Below are 21375 nucleotides of genomic sequence, written 5' to 3' on the forward strand. Positions count from 1 at the left end.
TTCAAATGTGAGTGTTTTTGTATTCTTGTTAATGGACTTTTTCATTTCAGAGTGCTGTTTTATCCAGCGTTTGGTTTTATTCTGTCATGACCAACCTACACACAAAAAACTTCCAAACATATTAACATAACAAAAAAAGACTAATTCAATCCAATAAGAGACATGGCAGGAACAAAACATAAAATGTATATTAAATAAAATGCTCTACATGTTCTCAATTGTACTCAATGTTTTATTGTCTTTTATAAAGCTGCAGAACTTATACTTACTCATATTTTTATTTATTGATAAGGTTCAGATCCTCTAGTTTATTTGTGTTGCACCACTTTCTTTTTTAAAGATAATTTTTTGGGCTTTTCCGCCTTTAATTTTTGACAGGACAGCTAGGTGGGAAAGGGGAGAGAGAGGGTAAAGAAATGCAGGAAACTGTCACAGGTCGGACCCTGGACCTCTGCGTCGAGGCATAAACCTCTCAGTATATGTGCGCCCACTCTACCGCCGATCCAACCCGGCCACATGTTGCACTACTTTCAACGACAACGCAAATCAAAGTGCTTTACATAAGACATAAAAAAAGACATTTAGACCAGATGTAAAAGAAACACAAGGTAATATAAAAAGAATAAAATAGAAAATAAGAGTAACCTAAAGTTGAACAAAACGGATAAAACAGAATAATTAAATGTGACATTGCAGCTGTACAAACTATAAATACCCCAAGTGTATTTATTGACTTAAAATAACTTTTTGGAGTTGGAGCAGATCTCAACTTTTCTGGGAGTTCATTCCAGATACTGTATATGGTGTATAAAAACTAAATGCTGCTTCTCCATGTTTAGTTTTGACTCTGGGGAGAATGGTACATAACAGAGCAGCAGATTAGAAATGTATTCTGACCCTAAACCAGTCAGTGCTTTATAAACCAACGAGTATTTTTTTTAAAACTGATGATGTGATCCACTCTCGGGTCTTAGTGTTCTGAATCAGCTGCAGTTGTCTGAGACCTGTAAAGACAGCATTATATGTTTTTCCAAACCTTGCTGAGACATAAGTCCTTTAACTCTTGATCTATTCTTAAGGTGATAGAAGGCTGATTTTGCAATTGTCCTAATCTGGAATTTGTCCTAACTGTCATACTGTTATGTATGTCACCAAAGCGTTTTGGACCTTTTATATTCCACCAACTGTAAGGCCCAGCTGCATTATAGCATGGATACATTTCCACTATAAATATATACTGTAAATATACAAAGCAGCCAAGATGCAACCAAATATTGCCTTTTTTAAGAGTGATGACCCTTTCAAATAAAAGCCATAAACAGCAGATTAAAAAGTGAATTCCTTTTTTATTTTCAGTCACATTATCTGATGAAAACATTGTGATTGTACCTAATAAATCATCATTTTGGGAGCATCTATTCAGTGATTACTGAAAGTTCAGGTTTTGACTAACATTTTGGCCAATTGAGTGAACGGCATGAAATAAGAGATGACATTTATTTGCAGCCAACAACCACATTCCCAAAATATTTCAGAAGGTCACGCTACAAGTTTCAACAAAGAACCAGCCACACCTGCACACAGCCAATTAGAGTCTGCCACAGCTGCAGAGGGGCAGGAGGGTTTGGTGTGTGTGTGTGTGTGTGTGTGTGTGTGTGTGTGTGTGTGTGTGTGTGTGTGTGTGTGTGTGTGTGTGTGTGTGTGTGTGTGTGTGTGTGTGTGTGTTCTTGTTTAACTATATTCGTTGGTTCCAAAAACCGGGAATACAGTATACTTGTGGGGTCCGGACCACTTAGTGGGGCCAAAATGCTGGACCCCACAACTTTAAAGGGCTGTTTGAGGGTTAAGACTTGGTTTTAGGATTAGGGTTAGAATTAGGTTATGGTTAAGGTGACAGTAAGGGTTAAGTTTAGGCATTTAGTTGTGATGGTTAAGGTTAGGGTAAGGGGCTAGGGAATGCATTATGTCAATGACGGGTCCCCACAAAGATAGTGAAACGAAATGTGTGTGTGTGTGTGTGTGTGTGTGTGTGTGTGTGTGTGTGTGTGTGTGTGTGTGTGCGCGTGTGCGCGCGTGTGTGTGTGTGTGTGTGTGTGTGTGTGTGTGTGTGTGTGTGTGGTCTGTGAAGTCTAATAATAGCACAATGACAGTGTATGACAACAGCTACAGTATAAGCAGCATACTCTCTGGTACACACCTTGCTCCTGGTGCTCGTAACATCAAAGACACACAGAATGCAACTACAAGACTCCGGGAAAAGTGTCCTTGTTGAAAGTCAAAACACACACACACACAAAAAGCTACCAATCTCTAAATAGAAGCTGCTGCAGGCGTGAGTTTTCTCTTTTAATCAAGAGGCATCAATTAGCCTAATGGGTGCTTCAGTAAGATGAACTGTTGCACAACAACTCCAGCGGAAAAATTAAAACAATAAATCCTCTGTGGAGGGCTTTGACTTATGTCTTTCTCATACTGTTGAGGGATATGCTGTATATGATTCATTGAATAATAATCATAGTGGAGAGAGTGACTGAGTTCAGCCTTCTGACATTTAGATTTTCATGCTTGGATGCTGATTTTTCAACAAGATCACAAACATCTGTAGAAGATGATTGCAAATATGAGATTTTACAAAATATGTTAGGTATCAAGTAGGAATCAGCATTAGATATTACCAGGGTGAATATGATTATGAGTCTTGTCATTATGCACACTCTCAAGGCTCCAGGTGCACTTTCCACTTGATGTAAATTAGTCCTTTATCCATGTGTATGAAATGCACTTGTGTAGATAACATATGCATGAAATTTGAACACTTTACATTTGCTTTGACTTATTAACGCTTAATTTGCAATTAAACCCAAACCAACCATGTGCCAACAGTGCGGTCAGGTATCATGTATGTTTTAGTCGTAGTCAGAAAACTATAATACAGCTAAAGATGTGAGTTGATCTGGCCAACTATAAAGTCTGATAAACAACAATGGCTATCTTTCCAGCTCCCAGCTCAGTCTCTCTGCTCTGTACAACAGACAACTGGCCACCTCCATCTTGCCCGAGCCATCCCACCCCTTGCACCAGCCAGGAGTTCCACCTTCTGCCCTCTGGGCGGAGGTATCGGGTCCCTAGGCTCACAAGCTCCAGAGCTCAAGGCTCATTCATTCCTAAGGCAACGGCTGCCATTATCCATGAACTATAGTCCACTTTATTGCACTTTGTACATTCTACTACTTGTGCTTTTTTACTCATTGCACTTTGCAAACTTGATGTTTGCTATTACTTGTTGTTAATAGTTTCTTTGTTGTTGCCATATGTACAGTATGTTTCTTATTACTTGTTGTTGGTAGTTTTTTTTCTACCGTTTTCTCTTTTTGTTTGTTTTGTATGCTGCGCCAGGGACAATAAAGATTTATTGGGTTGAATTTGTGGATCATCATAGGATGACGATGATGATGAACAAACGTATAATGCTCTCTGTAATTATGACATACTGTAAAAACTGCATTATTTGTTTTAGTAATTTATTTATTTTTTTAAATTAAATTTATTATTTGTTTTAGTAATTTATTTATTTTTTTAAATTAAATTTATTATTTAATTTTAGTAATTTGTGTTAAAGGTGCAATATGGATTTATTACAGTAAATATATTTAGGGCCCGAGCGCCGACAGCGGCGAAGGCCCTATTGAAACTGAAGGAATTATTATTACAGCAAATGAATTGCCTTTTTGAAGGGCTTAACATACTCAAAAACTCACCAAAATTGGCGGTCCCATCAAGCCTGGTGAAAATTTACGTATTTTAAGGGTTTTGGGAATAGGCGCACAAAAATGGCTCGCAGCACCCCCTAAGTAAAACAAATTGAGCCCCTGCAGTACGTTTAACGTACACTCACGAAACTTGGTACACATATGTATCATGTCAAGACGTACAAAAAAGCTCATCGGAGCCATACCCTAAACCCAACAGGAAGTCCGCCATTTTTAATTGAGTTCAAAATTACTGCGATTTTGGCCATTTCCACATGTCATACTTTAATGAACTCCTCCTAGAGATTTCATCCGATCGACTTCAAATTTGGTGTGTACCATCTTAAGACAATAAAGATGAAAAGTTATTAAAAGAAAAACTTTTCGTCATAGGGCATGGCTGTGGCGGGGCGGGCATTTTGTGCGTTTCAAAACAGGAAGTGGGTGTAACTTGAGTGTACATTGTCCAATTGACTCGAAACTTTTCAGGATTCATCAGAGTCCAACCCTGACAATATCTACAGTCCGATATTGGCTCAAAGTCATAGCGCCCTCTAGTGGCAACAGGAAGTAGGCCTAAAAGTCAAGGTGCTATACTTTAATGAACTCCTCCTAGAGATTTCATCCGATGGACTTCAAATTTGGTCTGTACCATCTCAACACCTTAAAGATGAAAAGTTATTAAAAGAAAAACTTTTCATCAAACGGTGTGGGCGTGGCGTGCCGGCCATTTTGAGTGTTTAGCGATGAACGAGAAAGTGGCTGTAACTACAGTGTACATTGTCATATCTGCTTGAAATTTCCCACAATCAACAAGAGTCCAGGCCTGAGGACATATACAGGTCAATATTGACTTTTGGTCATAGCGCCCCCCCCTGGCAACAGGAAATCAGCCTTATATGACAAACATCATCCGATTTACATGAAAATTGTAATGTGTGGTCTACGTGTGATACTGAGCCGCCCCCTATACTTTAACCACGCCCATTTACTCAGACCACGCCCCCTTTCATAACATTTGAACCATTTAGAGTCTTGTGTGAGGTGTCATTGAACTCAACAGAGAGTAACTTTTTGATTGGTGATGGTTTGACCCGCCCCCTATGCGTTAGCCACGCCCCTTTGCATAACTAATGACCCATTTAGTGTACAGTTTTGTGAGGTGTTATTGAACTCAACAGATAGTTCCTTATTAATTTGTGATGGTTTGGCCCACCCCCTATGCTTAAACCACGCCCCCTTTCATAACTGGTTTCCCGTTTAAGGTAGTCTTATGTGAGGTATAAATGAACTCAGCAGAGACTTCCTTTTTTATTGGTAAAGGTTTACCCCGACCCTGTTGCTTTGGCCACGCCCCCTGTCACAGCTAATGAACTGTATGACGTAGAGTCTTGTGTGCAGTATCATTGAACTCGGCAGGGAGTTCCCTTTTCATTGGTGACGATTTGCAGTGTCTGAGTGCCGCGCAAATGCATGGTCGCAAGGAGCGCCGACCGCCAGTAACCCCGACGCGCACAGAGACGCAAGGGCCTGTCCAACGCTGCTTGCAGCTTTAATACATATTGGACCTTTAAGTTCTGACACAACAACCACCAAAATGTGGCGACAATGTTCTCACACACTGTAGTTAACTGCACTCATAGCCTCCAGTGTAGTTAATGTAGCTGTTACAATTAAAATGGCTGTTGTTCACAAACATGTGTAACTTATAGAGAATTCAAATGCTAACATGTGTTAACTCAATGCTTAATCACTAGTTAATTAAGCAGCAATTAGTCAACTCTAATATAAGTTGTTGCCCTAAGTGAAATGGGTCTTTGCTGTAACTCTAACATTAATATTTTAGCAGGAATCTGCAAGAAAGAGCAAACATGCCCAGCTAGCGTTTTCAGGATAAACATAAGCTTTAGAAAATGTATAATCATAGAGAATTGTAGACACAGCAGAGCTGCTGGTGGTCACGGTAATACAAAGATATATGGTCTGATGCATTTCTTTTTCCAAGATCAGCAGTCCTGCCATTTTGTACGACAAAGCCCTGAGCATTGCAAAAAAACAAAGTAATGTAAGCTTCAAAAACATTTCTTTTGAATGATAGCGGTGTCCAATATTTATCACTTAGTGGGAATATCTCAGCTGAATATGAAAAGAAAGTCATCTCTGCCTTTCTCCAAGTGAAATGCTCCAAAAACCTGCATCAGTAGTGGAACAAGTACTTGGATATTTAATTCAAGCATAAATATTAATAACAACAATGATATATGAAAAAAATACTCTATATCAATTAAAAGTCTGGCACCCAAGTAAAAGTACAAAAGTATCATCAGCAAAATGAATGTATTGTTATTGTTAGCTGGTCGAGGTGGAGCTAGTTTTAACTACTTTATATTTGGGCCAGTGGTTCACAATCTAGGGGTCAGACCCCCTCCAAAGGGTCACAAGATAAATCTGAGGGGTAGTGAGATGATCCAAGAAACAAAAGTTCTGCGACACAAAATATCCATTCAATTTCCTCTAATTGTTGCTCTTTTGTGAAATATTGGATCAATTGACCTTTTTGGGTCTTAAAGAGTTCTACAACCATGAAACCATCTGATAGGTTTAGAGAGTAGAGGGTCTTTAATGAAACTGCTAACAACTGGAGACAACTGCTGTTTTGTACGGTTTGGGACTTTGGGACTGGTTTAATCTTGAACAATGCATACGTTTAATCATATATGTTTTTAAAGTAAAATCTTAATGTGAAAAGTAACTAATATCTACAGCTATATAAATGTAGTGGTATAAAAAGTACAGTAGGCTACAATATTTCTCTCTGAAATGTAGAGGGGTAGAAGTAAGCCTAAAAGATTTAAAAAAAAAAACATGTAGGCTAAATACTCAAGCAAAGTACAAGTACCTTAAAATTGTACCTAAGCCCAGTACTTAATGTGCTTTGTTACCCTCCACCACTGGTGACATCTTTAAAAAGATGTCCCCATTAAATCCAGTATACTCTACTGGGGCTCACTGTGTTTGGCGGCCACATGAGTTTCGTTGAAGCTCTGACCTCTATTTTGAAATGTAGGCTATCAGAGCACACGTCCCACATTAGATAAGACTGCACTCTCTGTGTTTGGATACGACTCTACTTGGTGCAAACCTGCCTCACGCACCTGTCTGACTGTCTCTACTGCGGTCTTACACCTCCTCTTATCGTGAGCCAACAACACCTGGAGTAGAGTGGAATGAACCCGGCTGAGGTAAAAGATGGAGTTGTTGGCCGCTGCGCCTTTAAGACTGCATGTGGTCTACAGCTCGCTGCTCCCATGGCAGGCTCTGTAGGTGCACCACGCTCTCAAAGTTTGACTGGGGAATAGCTCCGGGGACAGGGGAGACGGCAGCAGCATCGCCCCGCCGGGAAGCACACACAAGGAACCATCATCTGAAGAGGGGGAAAAAGGACCGCAGCTCGCCTGGGAGTGTCCGACTCAGGCGATAAGAACAATGGAAGAGGTGGCTAAATGGATTTTCGATTTCTAAATAGGAAACACAAGAAGGTTATTGTAACAGTGTTTGTTGAAAGGAGGGACTCCCGGCTGCAGCCTCCCCCCTCAGCCATGCCGCTTGTATTCCGCACGCTGCTGTTCGGCTTTGTAACGCTGCTCGTTGTGGTTTTCATAATTGATGATATTGCAGAAGTGGAGGAAGAAACTGCGTAAGTAGCCCACCGCAATTAACCCGTGTGTGTGTGTGTGTGTGTGTGTGTGTGTGTGTGTGTGTGTGTGTGTGTGTGTGTGTGTGTGTGTGTGTGTGTGTGTGTGTGTGTGTGTTGTCCAGCAGGTTATTTTCTGAATTGAATCTGTGAAGTGGTGAGAGGGGGGAAAAAAAGGAATAAACGAGTGTATATGAATTGAAGTTTGGAGTTGAATGTGAAATAAGCCTATGTGTGGATTATTTCTACATTTGTAACACTTGGGAGCAGCAGGAGCAGCTGTTCTGAAAGCAGCCCGCCGAAGGTCTCTAAGGATTATTTGTCTTGCAGCAGCCTGCATACGGGATAGGATAGGTGTGTGTGTGTGTGTGTGTGTGTGTGTGTATGTATGGGGGGGGACAACAGATTGAAAACAAAAGGCTTTCCTCTTTTTCATTTTCAGACTTTGAAATGTTGAGCAGTGCAGCAGAAATGCACATGCCCCATTAGGGCTGAACGATTAATTGCATTTTCGATAATATCGCGATATGTTAAAACGCAATTTCCTAATCGCAAAGGCTGCGATTTGGTCACATGACTCGTGAGAGCAATCAGTCTGCACTCCGTAGAGAAAGCATCAACTAGCATGCTAACGCTACACTGTACCTTGAGCTGATTTCTGTCATTCAAACAACTCTGAGTTGTAGTTTAAAACTTTTACAGCCATTTTAATAAAATGAAGGGTTTTATTCGGGCTTGAGTCTATACATGCAGTTAATGGATACAGGCACACAGAACTGAGTGGAGGAGCTGCCACTGAGAGGGGTAACAATCAGACTGATAAATGACGTTCGGGGAGCTTTCACAGCAGCGTGGCAGCTAGCTAACGTAACAATAGCCTCTCTGAACAAGTGCACTTGGCAGCACGCAACTTCACGAGGGGGAGGGGCTGGAGGCAGCTCCTCTCTGTGCACTGTAAAAAATTACACGTGTGTGTGTGTGTGTGTGTGTGTGTGTGTGTGTGTGTGTGTGTGTATAGATATATACTATATTTTTACTTATTTAACTGTCTAGTGTGTAATTGTGTGTTCATACTATACATTATTATATTATTCTTTGTTGAATAATACAGAAGACAAAGAGTTTAAAAAAATAATCGAATATCGAATCGTAATCGCAATATTTGGGAAAAAAATCGCAATTAGATTATTTTCAAATATCGTTCAGCCCTATGCCCCATTTGCATTTGACCCGCAAGAAAATACATTCATAATTTAGCACCAAAATACTTCTGTGACATGTAAAACCAACCAGACCTCAACAGTGCAACATCGTCCTCTTCCTCTCATCATTATCATCACAGCTATAAAGATGCTGTTGTACCTGAATGGCAAAAATGACTTTCCCTTTTATGTCTCTGTGAAGTGTTTGAATTCTCACATTTCCCTTTCAGCAAGAACATTTTGTTTTGAATGCAATTACCCGGCTGTGGCTCAGGTTGTAATGAGGTCATATTGGCTTGTGATTTGCCGTGGGAGAAGAACCAGAACCAATCCCACTTGTGCATAAAATGCAGCTTAACACAATTACAACAATATATTTAAAGCCACCAGGATTGTAAAATGAGTGGGAACAGCCCACCGGTCTGTCAGAGAAGCACTCCTTTGTTTCAGCTTCACACTCCTTCAACACCAGCTTGTCACGATTTCATCACATCTGACCAAGGTCATAATTGCAAAATAGGCCAATCTGAATGCACATACAGTATGTTGACTGTAAATGCATCTTGGCTGGCATATTTAACGCCCCTGTAAAAAGATTGCTCACTTCCCTGAGAAACGAAAACCTCCTTTCAGTATAATGGGGCTCCATGAAGGCCACATTTCTCCTCATTACATCAGCAAATGGCTGGCCCACAGTGGATTGCTTTAAAAAAATACCTTGATGCATTAAAGATGGAAATACAGTACGCCTGGTATTGAATACAGTGGGTGCATTATTGTTACATGATATAGTTACAGGAAGGATTTGAAGCATCAGTCCACTATCAACCAAGGCTTCAGGCTGCATTATATGATTCATAATTCCATCTAAATCTTTTTTTTCTTTTATCTCTAGAAATACTGGACATTCACAGAAGATGAACTTGCACCAACTCATCCCTCAACCGCACAGGTCTGAAATAAATCTAATTATCTATAGGCACACACACACACACACACACACACACACACACACATACACACGTAATATGCATATAGCTGTAGACCATCATTGGGGAGCTTACCGGTCTTCCTATATAAATTGTATAGTTGGCATTGGTCATAAGATTCCTTTGCAGCCTTGACATTGAGTCATTCACAGTGAGCGTCTCATTACTTTTTACAGTGAGAAGGCAGCTGCTATAAATACCCATCAATGTGGTTGTATCCATGTGACAGCGAAAACAGCTGCCATAAGAATAAAGCTAAATTAAAAATGCTGTCTTTCAAATAGCATCAGCATTATTGCATTTAAATTATGTTTAAGCCTCATTGAAGCCAAGTCAAGGGAAGTCAATTTTGTTTCTACACAGTGGTGAAGGAATTATTCAGATCCTTTGATGTGTGATCCTGCATGTGTCCTGCATAATAAGGTACATAAGGATTGTTGCTAAAATGTATTTAAAGTAACAAAAGTACTCATTATGCAGTAGATGCAGTAAAATAAGTATAGTGCAATTTAAAAAGTACCATTCATTTAGTGGAGTAAAAGTATAAATTAGCATAAAAGAGTAAAGCTTTAGTTACTTCAGAAAAAAAACATTTGTACTTGAATAAGTGTACTGAGTAACATTCCACCATTGTTTATATAACCGAAAATCACAAATTTGGGCTTTACGATCGGTACAACATATGACACCCTATGTTCTTACACCCTCGATTCGGATGGGAAAAATAAAAATAACCCTTAAATTTGGGGGGGAAAGAGGGAGAAATTCACACAATACATGGACCAAATAACAAGGCTTTTGTTTTTTATTGATCAGAACTTTGAAGATCAACAATAGTGTGTCATCATCACCATGTCTTTCCATTCTCATTTAGAAAGGCTGCAGCACACGTGGATCCGACTGCTTTGACGAGATTAAGCAAAGATGTAAATCATCTCGGTCCGAGCTACAATACCACTGTCAAGCTCTCGTCAAACAACTGGACCTTCAACAAGACCCTCTCCAACCTCATCAGGCAGACTCATCACTCTCAACAATTATCTCAACACATTTTCACATTCGACAAAGCAGAGTCTTTTATAACTAGTGTGTATTTTCTCTTTTCACAGGAAGAATATTCTAAGATTTCTTGATCCGGAGAGAGACATCTCTATCCTGAAGGGCACACTGAAGCCAGGAGATATCATCCACTATGTGTTTGATCGCCACAGCACCATAAACATCTCAGAAAATCTCTACCGTCTTTTGCCAACTGTATCCCCCATGAAGAACCAACATCACAGGCGCTGCGCCATTGTGGGAAACTCTGGGATCCTGCTGAACAGCAGCTGTGGACCTGACATCGACTCTCATGACTTTGTTATCAGGTATTTTGTTTTTTCACAGAAATGGCATAAATGATTAAAGGGTTGTATGTCTTCCACTTGAAATAAATGATAAAACATGCTGGTCATACTTGGCTGTAATTGAAATGGATTACCACATTAGTTTCATTTGTAGGTTTATCTCACTTTACTGAGAGTATAATTCACATTAGAATGATAATGACTTTCTTCAGTTCTCGGTTTAATTCAGGTTTACGCAGCTGGAAATATATTAATTGCACTTTTGAAAAAGCTGTCAAAGTTTTTTAATAACTTAAAGTTGGAAACGAGCTGCTGGACTGAGAGCAATTAAATGCATGATTATACATTAAACTGACATTTTGAACGACCTTTGCATCCAGCAGAAACACATTGTGCTTTTTTAGAAAAACACCAGCGCTCTCAGGGGTCCGGCTCTCATTTACCAGAGAGTTGCGTTTGTGAAGCCATCAGCCGGCTCTGTCTTGTGTCTAAGGAGTCGCTGGGTTATTTGTCACTATTCATACTTGTCATTGGAGGAAGATAAATCTGTCTAGGGTTATATATTAATGGAAGATGCAACAACAAAAAGTATTCTGGTTGGGATTCAGTGTACTGTATATGATAAATGACACTTTGAAACGTACTTCTATGGAAATCAGGATAATTGAGGCTGTCTAATTTTGGCATATGACACACAAAATAGCTAATGTGGTGATGTAACTGTCTGATATGTGAGTAATAACGAGGAGGAGTTAGTTGTCTGTGTGAAATGTGAGGAACAGTAACTTGAGCAAGGATGACTTACAGATGCAGAGGGGGGACAGATGATGACCTAGGGAATGGAACACGTAACATCTGTTCAGCTAGGAACAATCTAACAAAAGAAATCTGTGGCGGTATCTATGAGGATCAGAATCATAAATCAAGGACTTTAATGTTGTTATAATATATTGTAATATATAAATGGAGCAGGAAGTAGCTGTCTGTGGTAGCACCTCTTTCAGCTAAATGATCAATAGCTGAATAGGCCTCAACATGCCTGTCCCTTTTTTATTCAGAAATGTATTCGGTTGTCAGCGCATCTGGTCTTTTCTAAGTGCTGCAATGTTATGCTGATGAGGAGAGGTCATGGTTTCTAGACCACAGCAGCATTGTAATAACGTCAGGGCATGGCAGTAATGGTTGGCTGAAGGCAGACAACAGGGAATGTGGCATTTTTAAAAGCTAAAGAATTTGCTCTGGCATTCACGTATCAGATTGGGAGATAATGCCTCGGCTAAAGGTTGGTTTTATTTCAGTTAGCCTAATAGCTGGTTTGATTTGCATTGAGAGATGATTTTATGGAAAGTACCCCATGCCAATCTCTAGGTATGGTGAAGGGGATGTGATGATGTGGGGCTATTTTAATTCCAAAGGCCAAGGGAACTTTATCAGGATGCATAGTATCCTGGATCCATGAAATAACTGGCCTTTAAAAATAAAGATCTGCCTGCCTCTATGGGAATTTAACATAGGGGTGTACTTACTTATGCACCCTTTATTTTAAGGAAGAACATTTATTTATTTACGATATATTATTCATTCACAAACAAAATTGGTGTCCTCAAAGGTTGGATTTTTCCTAATTTTTTTAATTAAGGCATTAAGATCAATTCCCAAAAGATGATTTTTTTATTCCTCTTTTTAGTCACCTTTAGCATGGGTGTCCTAATTTTTTTACATGACTGTACGAGCGACTCGCTCAAAAGACGGCAGCCATGTAGCGCCTCCATCTTTAAAATACATTAGTCAAAGAGGGACATACCTCTGCATTTCGCCCTCTTACACCTATTGGCACCGTGACAAATGCAAGGGGGAGATTACTTGCCAGGGAAGCGAAAAAGAGAATTAAAACAGCAACGCGACAGGCAAAGCCGCAAGACCAAAGTTAATATTGGAGTGGCTAGAACAGCTGCTTGTAAACGATGGAGAGAGCTAATTTCGGGTTTGGCCACCGTAGGAAGAAGGGCTAGAAAGTAATATTCAGTTGGTTGTCATATACAATTTAACCGCTAGATGGGAGAAATTCTTACACAATGTAGCTTTAAGCAGGTGCATCAGCTGTATTATTGACAGCAGCTTTTAAGCTGTAAAAAAACAGTCCCTGTCCAGTGAATTTTCCATGCATTTTCAGATTACTGAAGAATTAACTGTTCTTTTACGTCTTTGTGCACTAAACAAACTGTTAAAAAAAACCACTGGATTATCTGAAAAATGAAATGTGACAAAGCTGAAATGTTGATGTTCTGGAGATGCATAGTTTTCACTGGACAGTCAGCAGCAACAATTACAATATGTTGAGTTATTAAAACCAAGCACTCCTGGTTTGTTTTCCTGCCACACTGTAGGGAATAGAGATGCTTCACCGTGAAGATAATTACCAGCTTTGTGTTTTCTGGTATTTACTTGGAGGCCAAGGTTAACATCAATGAACAAAATGCCAGTCTGCTTTAATGCTGAATTTCACTTCTATTTTCTGCTCTATTTCACTCCTGGTAGAAATGTCTGCTAGGCAAATGGGTGGTAAACTGAAGGGAAAAAGAAATTTGTCTTTGGTAAGGTGTGAGCTACCAGAAGATTTTTGAAAAGGTGTATGTATGAAGTTAATTAACCATTGCTGTGTGGCAGCTTGTCACCATAATCAGTTTATGAAATGAAAGGCCTATCACAATAACGCTGGTGCGTATCATTGTTTATCGGTGTTTTTAAGCCCCCAACGTCTTCTTCCAGGCAGCGCTGCCTGGAAGGCACTAGGATTAGGCAATGGTTAGGGTTAGGTGCCTTGAAGTCAACGGTCGCAGCGCTGCCTGGAAGGAGACGGGGGCTTAAAACACCATTTTGCGCATATCATTATTCAAGCTCATTTTAAGGGCATGCACATGTTGTCTTTCATTTAAGCTCCCCTGTGATTCTGGTGAATGAATGAAGACAGCACATGAACTGCATATGATTCTCATAATCTTCATATTTATCCTCACATCCTGCATTAATTACCTCTGCATAAATGTTTCTCTCCACTCTTTTATTCGGGTTTTCAATTTGTCATCCATCTCTCTGTTCAGGTCATAGAAAACAAATGAGGAAATCGGCTCTACTCGCTGTCTCTATATTACAGTTTTTCTCGATTGTTTACACACATTTTCTATACTCTCAGAACTCTACACACAAATCAAAAAACACACACACAATGGGCAAAATTCCCTCAATTATCCTGCAAAATGAAATTTTACATTCAAAACAATGTTATTTCTTCTTAAAATGGTATTTTGTTTTCAAATGACACACACAAACCATATGAATAGACATCAGAACCAGTTGAACACTGCTGTGCTCAATGTAAAACACTGATGAATGGAAAACACTTCTCCATTCATCATCATTTTTTTGTTCAGTGTTACACTTACTACAGACAGTACATACATAAGTGTGTTGTAAAATATTTGAGAATATTGTTTTTATACTCAGAACACACAAATACACGGTAACAAATATATTTTATTTTTCCCACAAAAACAATGTACATCCCAACCAACACAAAGTTGCACATACAGTGATCTACATACAAAACAACAGAAGAATTTACAGTATACAGTTACATTTAAAAAAACTATGTTGCATCCTCTCTTCTGTTTCGGTCTGGCCACAGCACCTCATCCACATCACAAGCAATGTTTTCCCTGGCCAAGCAGCGGGGGAAATATCGCCTAGCATGGCGAATCCAGCCATGAAAAGCATCAACTGCTATATCTCCACATGCGTATTCCATAGCTTGGAAAAGGGGTATACGCGTTTGTGGATTTCGGTCATACACTTTCTATCTCCAGGCAGAAAAAAAATTCTCCAAAACGGAAGAGCTCACCTGTTGGCCTTTTATGCTAAAGCTCTGATTGCTAATTGTAAAACTGTGTGACAGGTCTTTACCCATGTGATGAGTCAGTGTGCATATTTGAATGGCAGTGTATTCCTTGTAAAAACAAGAGATTTTCTTCATGGAAATTGTGCCAAATGCAGAGCATTGTGTGTAGTGTTTTGAAAAAAGTGTGTTTTAGAACTGCAATTTGAGTGTAAAGCAGGAATTGTGCTTGCAGTTTGGCAGAATTGGTTCAGGGGGTTGGTGCATGAGTTACATGTTGTGGTCATTGTGTCTCAAGTACCAGTATCTTTGTGTAAACAATTGAGAAAAACTAAGTTTCTGAAATCCTTGAGGCCAGCCAGGAGCAAAAGTCTGTTGAATCTTTTGAAATTGAGTTTGAGTTTTCTTTTAAATTAAATGATTAACATCTACTCACATAGACATTTCAGGCTCTGTCTCAGCTCGTGTGTGTGTGTGTGTGTGTGTGTGTGTGTGTGTGTGTTAAATCAAAGACAATTTTAAGAAGAAAATGTATGAGTGCTCGCTCTATATGGGATGTCATAGCTTTATCAGTCGCTGAATCAGAACTGAAAGGGGAACTTGTGTTAACTATATGATAGACCTATCCCCTCCAACTAAGTTTCTTATACCTGTAAAGTTTATACAAAGCTGCTTTGAAGCGTGTTGGTTGCTCAACACGTCATTGAGAAACTTTGCTTCGTGTTTGCAGATGTGTAGATGGGTTCGGATCAAAAGACAGAGAAACCAGATAATAAAGGAAATAACTTCACTTAATTTGGTGACACTTTTACATTGACACTGACATTGAGTGACGTGTGCTTTGCTTGTTTTCAGGTGTAACCTGGCACCGGTGGAGGAGTACTTTCAGGACGTGGGGTGGCGGACCAACCTGGTGACCATGAACCCTTCAGTGGTGCAGCGGGCCTTCCAGGACCTGGTCAGCGAAGAGTGGAGGGATCGCTTCTTGCAGCGGCTTCAAAGCCTCAGCGGCAGTGTGCTGTGGATCCCAGCCTTCATGGCCAAGGGGGGAGAGGAGCGCGTGGAGTGGGCCCTTCGTCTCATCCTGTTGCACACTGTGGACGTACGCACTGCGTTCCCCTCGCTGCGCCTCCTCCACGCTGTCAGAGGGTAAGATGTAGCTCAGGCTGGCAGCCGCTGATCCTGGTGTGCTGTGTCTCTTAAGAATACCTGTGAGCAGCATAATGAAGGGGGTTGGCAAACTATAATCTGCAGCCCAGGTGGCTATTTTTAAACTGAGCATTAAAGCTGATCTCCAGGGGCAGACGGTGTCGCTCTTTCTTCACTCAGTGTGCACCTGGAGTCGCTCCCCCATTCATCAGGTGTGAAATGTGTCTTTCGTGTGTTTGGGTCTGAAATGAATTACATAGTTCAAGTAGACATACAGGTATCCGTTTTTTAATGATTTATTTGTGTGCTAGGATCAGTCGTTTGTCTCTTTTAAACAAATAGTTGAGCATTTTGGAAAATTTACTTGTTTGCCTTCTTGTAGAGTGTTAGATGAAAAGGTTGCTAGAGCTGTAACAATTCCAAATTTTACTGTACAATTGTCTAAGAAATAATTGCGATTAACACTATAATTGTCTTTTTCAGTTTTTCAAACAAATTCAAGTTTTGAATGAATCACAGGATACATCTTTTGGTTGTATCACTGTTATGTGACTCAGATAATGTACAGGTACACAACCTATGAAGTAAACCGCGCCTCCTTATTATCATAAAACATTGTATTGTTTTCTTTAATGAACATAAAAACTGACAATTACCATCAACAGTCATACCCCTTAGGACCTTAGCTAATGTTAGCAATAAATTGCGGTTAAACAAAAAAAACGCGATTATGTAAAAAAAAAAAAAAAAAAATTAGCAATTAGACAATTATGTAATAATTGTTACAGGCCTAAAGGTCGCTACTACTCTTATATTTGTGTGTTAAGTAAGAAGCAGGAGGTGTTTAGCTTAAAGATTGGAAACAAGGAAAAAGCTGGCCAGCCTCAGTTCAAAGTTCAAAGTTCAAAAATATGCCTACCAACACTTCTAAAGCTCACTAATTATCCCATTGTTTCCTTTTTTAATCTGCACACAAGCAGAAATGTAACAAGTACAAGAGTCTATAGCCACACTGGCGGCTTTGTGAGGCTGAATTTATGGACCGCTAAATGCTAACACCAGCATGCTAACATGCTCACAATGACTTTGCTAACACCCTGATGTTTAGAAGGTATAATGTTTGACTGACAGACTGACTGATAATCCCTTCCCTAGAGCCATGTGTGCTTTTTCGGGGGACTCGCATGCTTTGACTATTTCTTGGTGATCGACAACGTCGACTTTCCGGAGTTTTGTCGTCACGGTGAGGTTACCAGGCAACCACCAGAGACGCTACATAGAATTGCTGAGTGGATAGATAAACTGTTGTTCGTGGTATCGATCCTCTCATTTAACTCTGCAAGAAAGCAAATAAGCACATTTCCCAAAATGTCAAGCTATTCCTTAAGTGAAGCTGAGTTCTTCACTGTGACCAGGTGTTCATTCTCAGCTTATGTGCATTGATTTTGAGACAGATTTACTGACACTTAATACTTCTGAAAATGCTTTATAAAGAGATCAATTTGCTGTTTGCATAAATTATGTGCAAAATATATTTGTTAGCTCCAAATTCTGTTATATACAGTTATGAAATCCCTCTGTGAAATTTGTGCTGCTGTCCTTGCTTGCTCTCTCATCACAACCAGACTGCTCGGGATCTTTCCATCCTTTGTTAAAAAGCCTAACAACCACCGCTGATCAGCGACCAAATGATGCCATTTTGTATGCCCCAACTAACACTCTGTATTGCGAGAGGGGTATAACTGGGCCATTCATTTATAATTATTTATTTATAAGTCTGTTTGATCAGTGTTTTACAAGAGAAAATAATTTGCCTGAAATCTTCTTGAAGATGAAACTCATGCCTCAAGTGCTGTTAAATACTCCCCTGACCTGACCTTCTCTCAGTACAAATTAACTTTATATCCCCATCATGTGCAGGATCTGCTCATTTTCACTTCAACCAAATGCCACATCAGACCATTTCACTGATTAGTAGACCGTCTCCTCTGCTTGTTAAAATGCTGATCACCTGCTGTAGTGTTTGGCTGGACTGTAAACCTGCCCTGTGGAGTTTGACCTTCATGGCACATGAACTGATTTAAATGGTACAACCTCTGCATCTCAACACGGCCTTCCACACGGACCACAGAGTGCACAGCCAGAGGAGGCGGCAATAGGCCTGAGGCTGGAGAAATGGGCCAGTGTGACTGGAAAGCGAAATAAAGTTGGGTCAAAGTGAACGTCTGACCACCTGCCTCTGAGGGCAGTATGTGGCATCTCATTATAATAGGAGCTCCTAGGTTACCTAAAGTAGAAGAATGCAATAGTGCAGAGCTGCGCCATTGTGTGCGGTTTTGTTTAACAAATCCTCCTGAACCACTAATTAAACTAATATTTGTTCTTCAGGAGTTATTATTCTGAAGAAACATACAGTTAAAGCTTTGCCAATGGGGTTAGAGAAAACTATTTGTCTGGAAACTAAACAAATATAAATTGTTTGTTTCCTCTGCAGATAGTTGCACTAGATTAGAGATTTTTGAGCCACCAAATGTTTGGAATAATCTGTGTTCAGAATAGAGCTGCAAGAAACGATTCTTTTTATTTTCAATATGTAAAAATGCCTTTTCCTAGAGCCTGAAATGTCATCTTGCTTAATTTGTCCAGTCAACAGTGCAAAACCCAAGATATTCATTTTAAAATTACATAAAAGAGAGAAAGGTGTAGCAAAATTCTTCAGAAGCTGGATCCAGAGTGTGTTTGGTGTTCTTGCTTCATAAATGACTTAAACAATTAATCTTCTATCATAATTGACAATCAATCAATCGACCAGCTGCTTCAGCATTAGTTAAAAAATAAGGACCTTTCTTGCAGTGCATCCACTTTGCAAATGGAAGACAAGATGAAAAGGTCACTTATTGATCATCTGTGAGCAGACAGTCCTTAAAGGGGCAGCTTGTTGGTCTACAGCAGAGAAACGTATCGGGCAAGCTCTACATTTTTACTTGTGCGACTCCTTAGGATTCAGCTCCACTCTGTGGGCTCTGCCATACTGTACGTATATCTGGATTAATATCAAAACCCAGAGGGAGGAAGGTCTTACTGAAGGAGATAAGTGTTGCTCCCTAATGAAGACTGACTTACTTATGTGCTACCTAGAAAAGAGCTCTGGAGACTTTGAACATATTCTTCCTTTTAGTGTATTTCTAAGTGACAGTTAACGAATCATTGGATGCAGCTAATCGCATACTATACATCTTCGTCAACAGGTATTGGCTAACCAACAATGTCCACATCAAGCGTCCGACCACTGGGCTCCTCATGTACACGATGGCCACTCGCTTCTGTGAAGAGATACATCTTTACGGCTTCTGGCCCTTCCCACTCGACCCGCAGGGCAGATCAGTCAAATACCACTACTATGATACTCTAAAGTACGAGTACACATCCAGCTCCAGTCCTCACACCATGCCTTTGGAGTTCAGGACCCTGAGCGCATTGCACAGACAGGGGGCGCTCCGGCTCCACACTGGGACCTGTGATGCACAGAGGAGACCACAGAAGGAGCTTCTTCACTGAGCAGACTCTGTACAAACTGTTTTCTTGTTTACACACTTTTATGAAACTTGAATTAACTTATTTTCAGTAATTGGAATGAACTTTTTGTATTTCAAGCTATTTAGTGACTTGTTTCACTGGTTAATGATATTTCTATGGCAACCTTTTAAAATAATGAGACCCTTTTCTGCTGGTGTGACCAAACTGTTAATAGAGATCCTGTCATGTTCATCTGTTGGCCCCTTTTTATTTTTCTTAAAAAGACCATTTTTTAAAGTCTATCCAGGTTTCCAGTATGGTTATAAGTTTAAAATTAAGAGTTCAGAACATATTATGTTTTGTGTTCAAATTGGTCATGATACACCATCAATTAATATCCCCAGTTTATGATATGATAGGGCTCCATTTAAGGCTGTAGTTGTCACTTTTTGGGCCACAAGATGGAAGCACTTAAAAATCAGGGAGAATGATAATAAAAGAAGAAATGTTGGTCAGCTCTTCAAACATTGGTGTTTTTTTAATTTGATGTTCAACTTGTGATAACAAATTTTCCTCTATTAATGAACTTTTTATGCTTTTGTAGCTTCTTATAAAGTGCATAAATGGTGTTTACCAAAAGTCCAGTCAACCAGAGCTGCCATGTGATAAGGTTAGGTTAACCAAAAGGAAAAATGGAAGCATGTTGAATTGTATTCAGCTTCTTTGAGGACAAAGAGGGAGTGTACCAGCTGTTCGCATAAGAATGTTTACACAGACTTAGCCGGCAGTAAACTCACTTTTCTCAAAGAACACCAGCCCTGTTTCTGCACTGGAAATGTTAGTAGTAAGGGCAGACTGTAGTTGTGTTGTGGTAGTAAGAAAAGCTTAGATTTCTTTACATGAATGTATTGGTGATGTTCTTACAAGTGCTGTAAGAAAGGATGCCCATTTTGTGCTTTAAATAAATTACAGTTAGCAGCAGTTTCAGTGTAATAACACAGAGGACGATTAGCTCGTAACTTGTTTGCCTTCATTTTAAATAATGTATGAAATATACTTGTATAGTGTGTTAGGGTTAGTATTTTAACCAATATAGGTTGATATAGATATGTGGGGAATCTTCATTGAATTTGAGAGTATTTTGTGCCTATAATCACTCATTTTGACCATTTTAAAATTGAACCATTCATGCCCAGAAATAACTGTTCAGGGTTTATCTAAATCATTCTTGACAGGATGGGAAAGATGTATCAATAGTATCACCCACTTCTGAAACACTTTATGCAGATATGAATAAACACTAAAATAACTTCACATTAAAAATATACTTTACTGGAGACTTAAGTAATTGTGGTCAGGAAATAATTCAATTATGTTTATTTTTAGGCCAATAGCAGCCTGGTTGGTCAAACCAATATATCAGTTTAATGCTAACTTTCAAGCTTCACCTCAGTAAAAGTCTTAAAGTTTAGTTGAGTTTTTTAGGAGTTGTCTTGATACAGGACTGTTTGCCTAACACTTTTTCTGCAACAAAATGCTTTCCAAGAGCTCTGCAGCTAAACAAGTCGCCTCTCATGTGCTTCCTGCCATGTGATATGTGCATAATAGTGTTGTTTTGCCAGGATGCGCCTGTTGACTTGCATTTTGGCCCACACCCCTACTTAAATTAAGAATAGATACGAAAGTTGTACTAGAGAGTGAGCGGTCTGAAGCAATGAATGGTTTATTTGTCTGAGCTCAGCAAAAATAGAAACATTCTGCAACCAACACAATTAAGTTAATTAACCCAGAATTTGCCACCGTTGAAAAAACTTTATATTGACATGTACTGTAGTTTC

General features: G+C 39.6%; 1 protein-coding gene across 1 annotated transcript in view; it reads left to right on the forward strand.

The window, feature by feature from the left end:
• The first annotated feature begins 6824 nt into the window (after nucleotides 1–6824).
• The window catches only part of st8sia2 (ST8 alpha-N-acetyl-neuraminide alpha-2,8-sialyltransferase 2), a 14664-nt gene continuing 113 nt past the window's right edge, over nucleotides 6825–21375 (forward strand). The window contains exons 1-6 of the mRNA XM_031282918.2: nucleotides 6825–7446; nucleotides 9541–9597; nucleotides 10509–10649; nucleotides 10744–11001; nucleotides 15728–16021; nucleotides 19270–21375. The exon at nucleotides 19270–21375 is cut by the window's right edge and continues 113 nt beyond it. Of these exons, the coding sequence (XP_031138778.1) occupies nucleotides 7253–7446; nucleotides 9541–9597; nucleotides 10509–10649; nucleotides 10744–11001; nucleotides 15728–16021; nucleotides 19270–19579 (1254 nt within the window). The 5' untranslated portion in view covers nucleotides 6825–7252 and the 3' untranslated portion in view covers nucleotides 19580–21375. The remainder of the gene's footprint in view (nucleotides 7447–9540; nucleotides 9598–10508; nucleotides 10650–10743; nucleotides 11002–15727; nucleotides 16022–19269) is intronic.

This window comes from Sander lucioperca, chromosome 7, assembly GCF_008315115.2.
Source record: "Sander lucioperca isolate FBNREF2018 chromosome 7, SLUC_FBN_1.2, whole genome shotgun sequence".
Lineage (NCBI taxonomy): Eukaryota > Metazoa > Chordata > Actinopteri > Perciformes > Percidae > Sander > Sander lucioperca.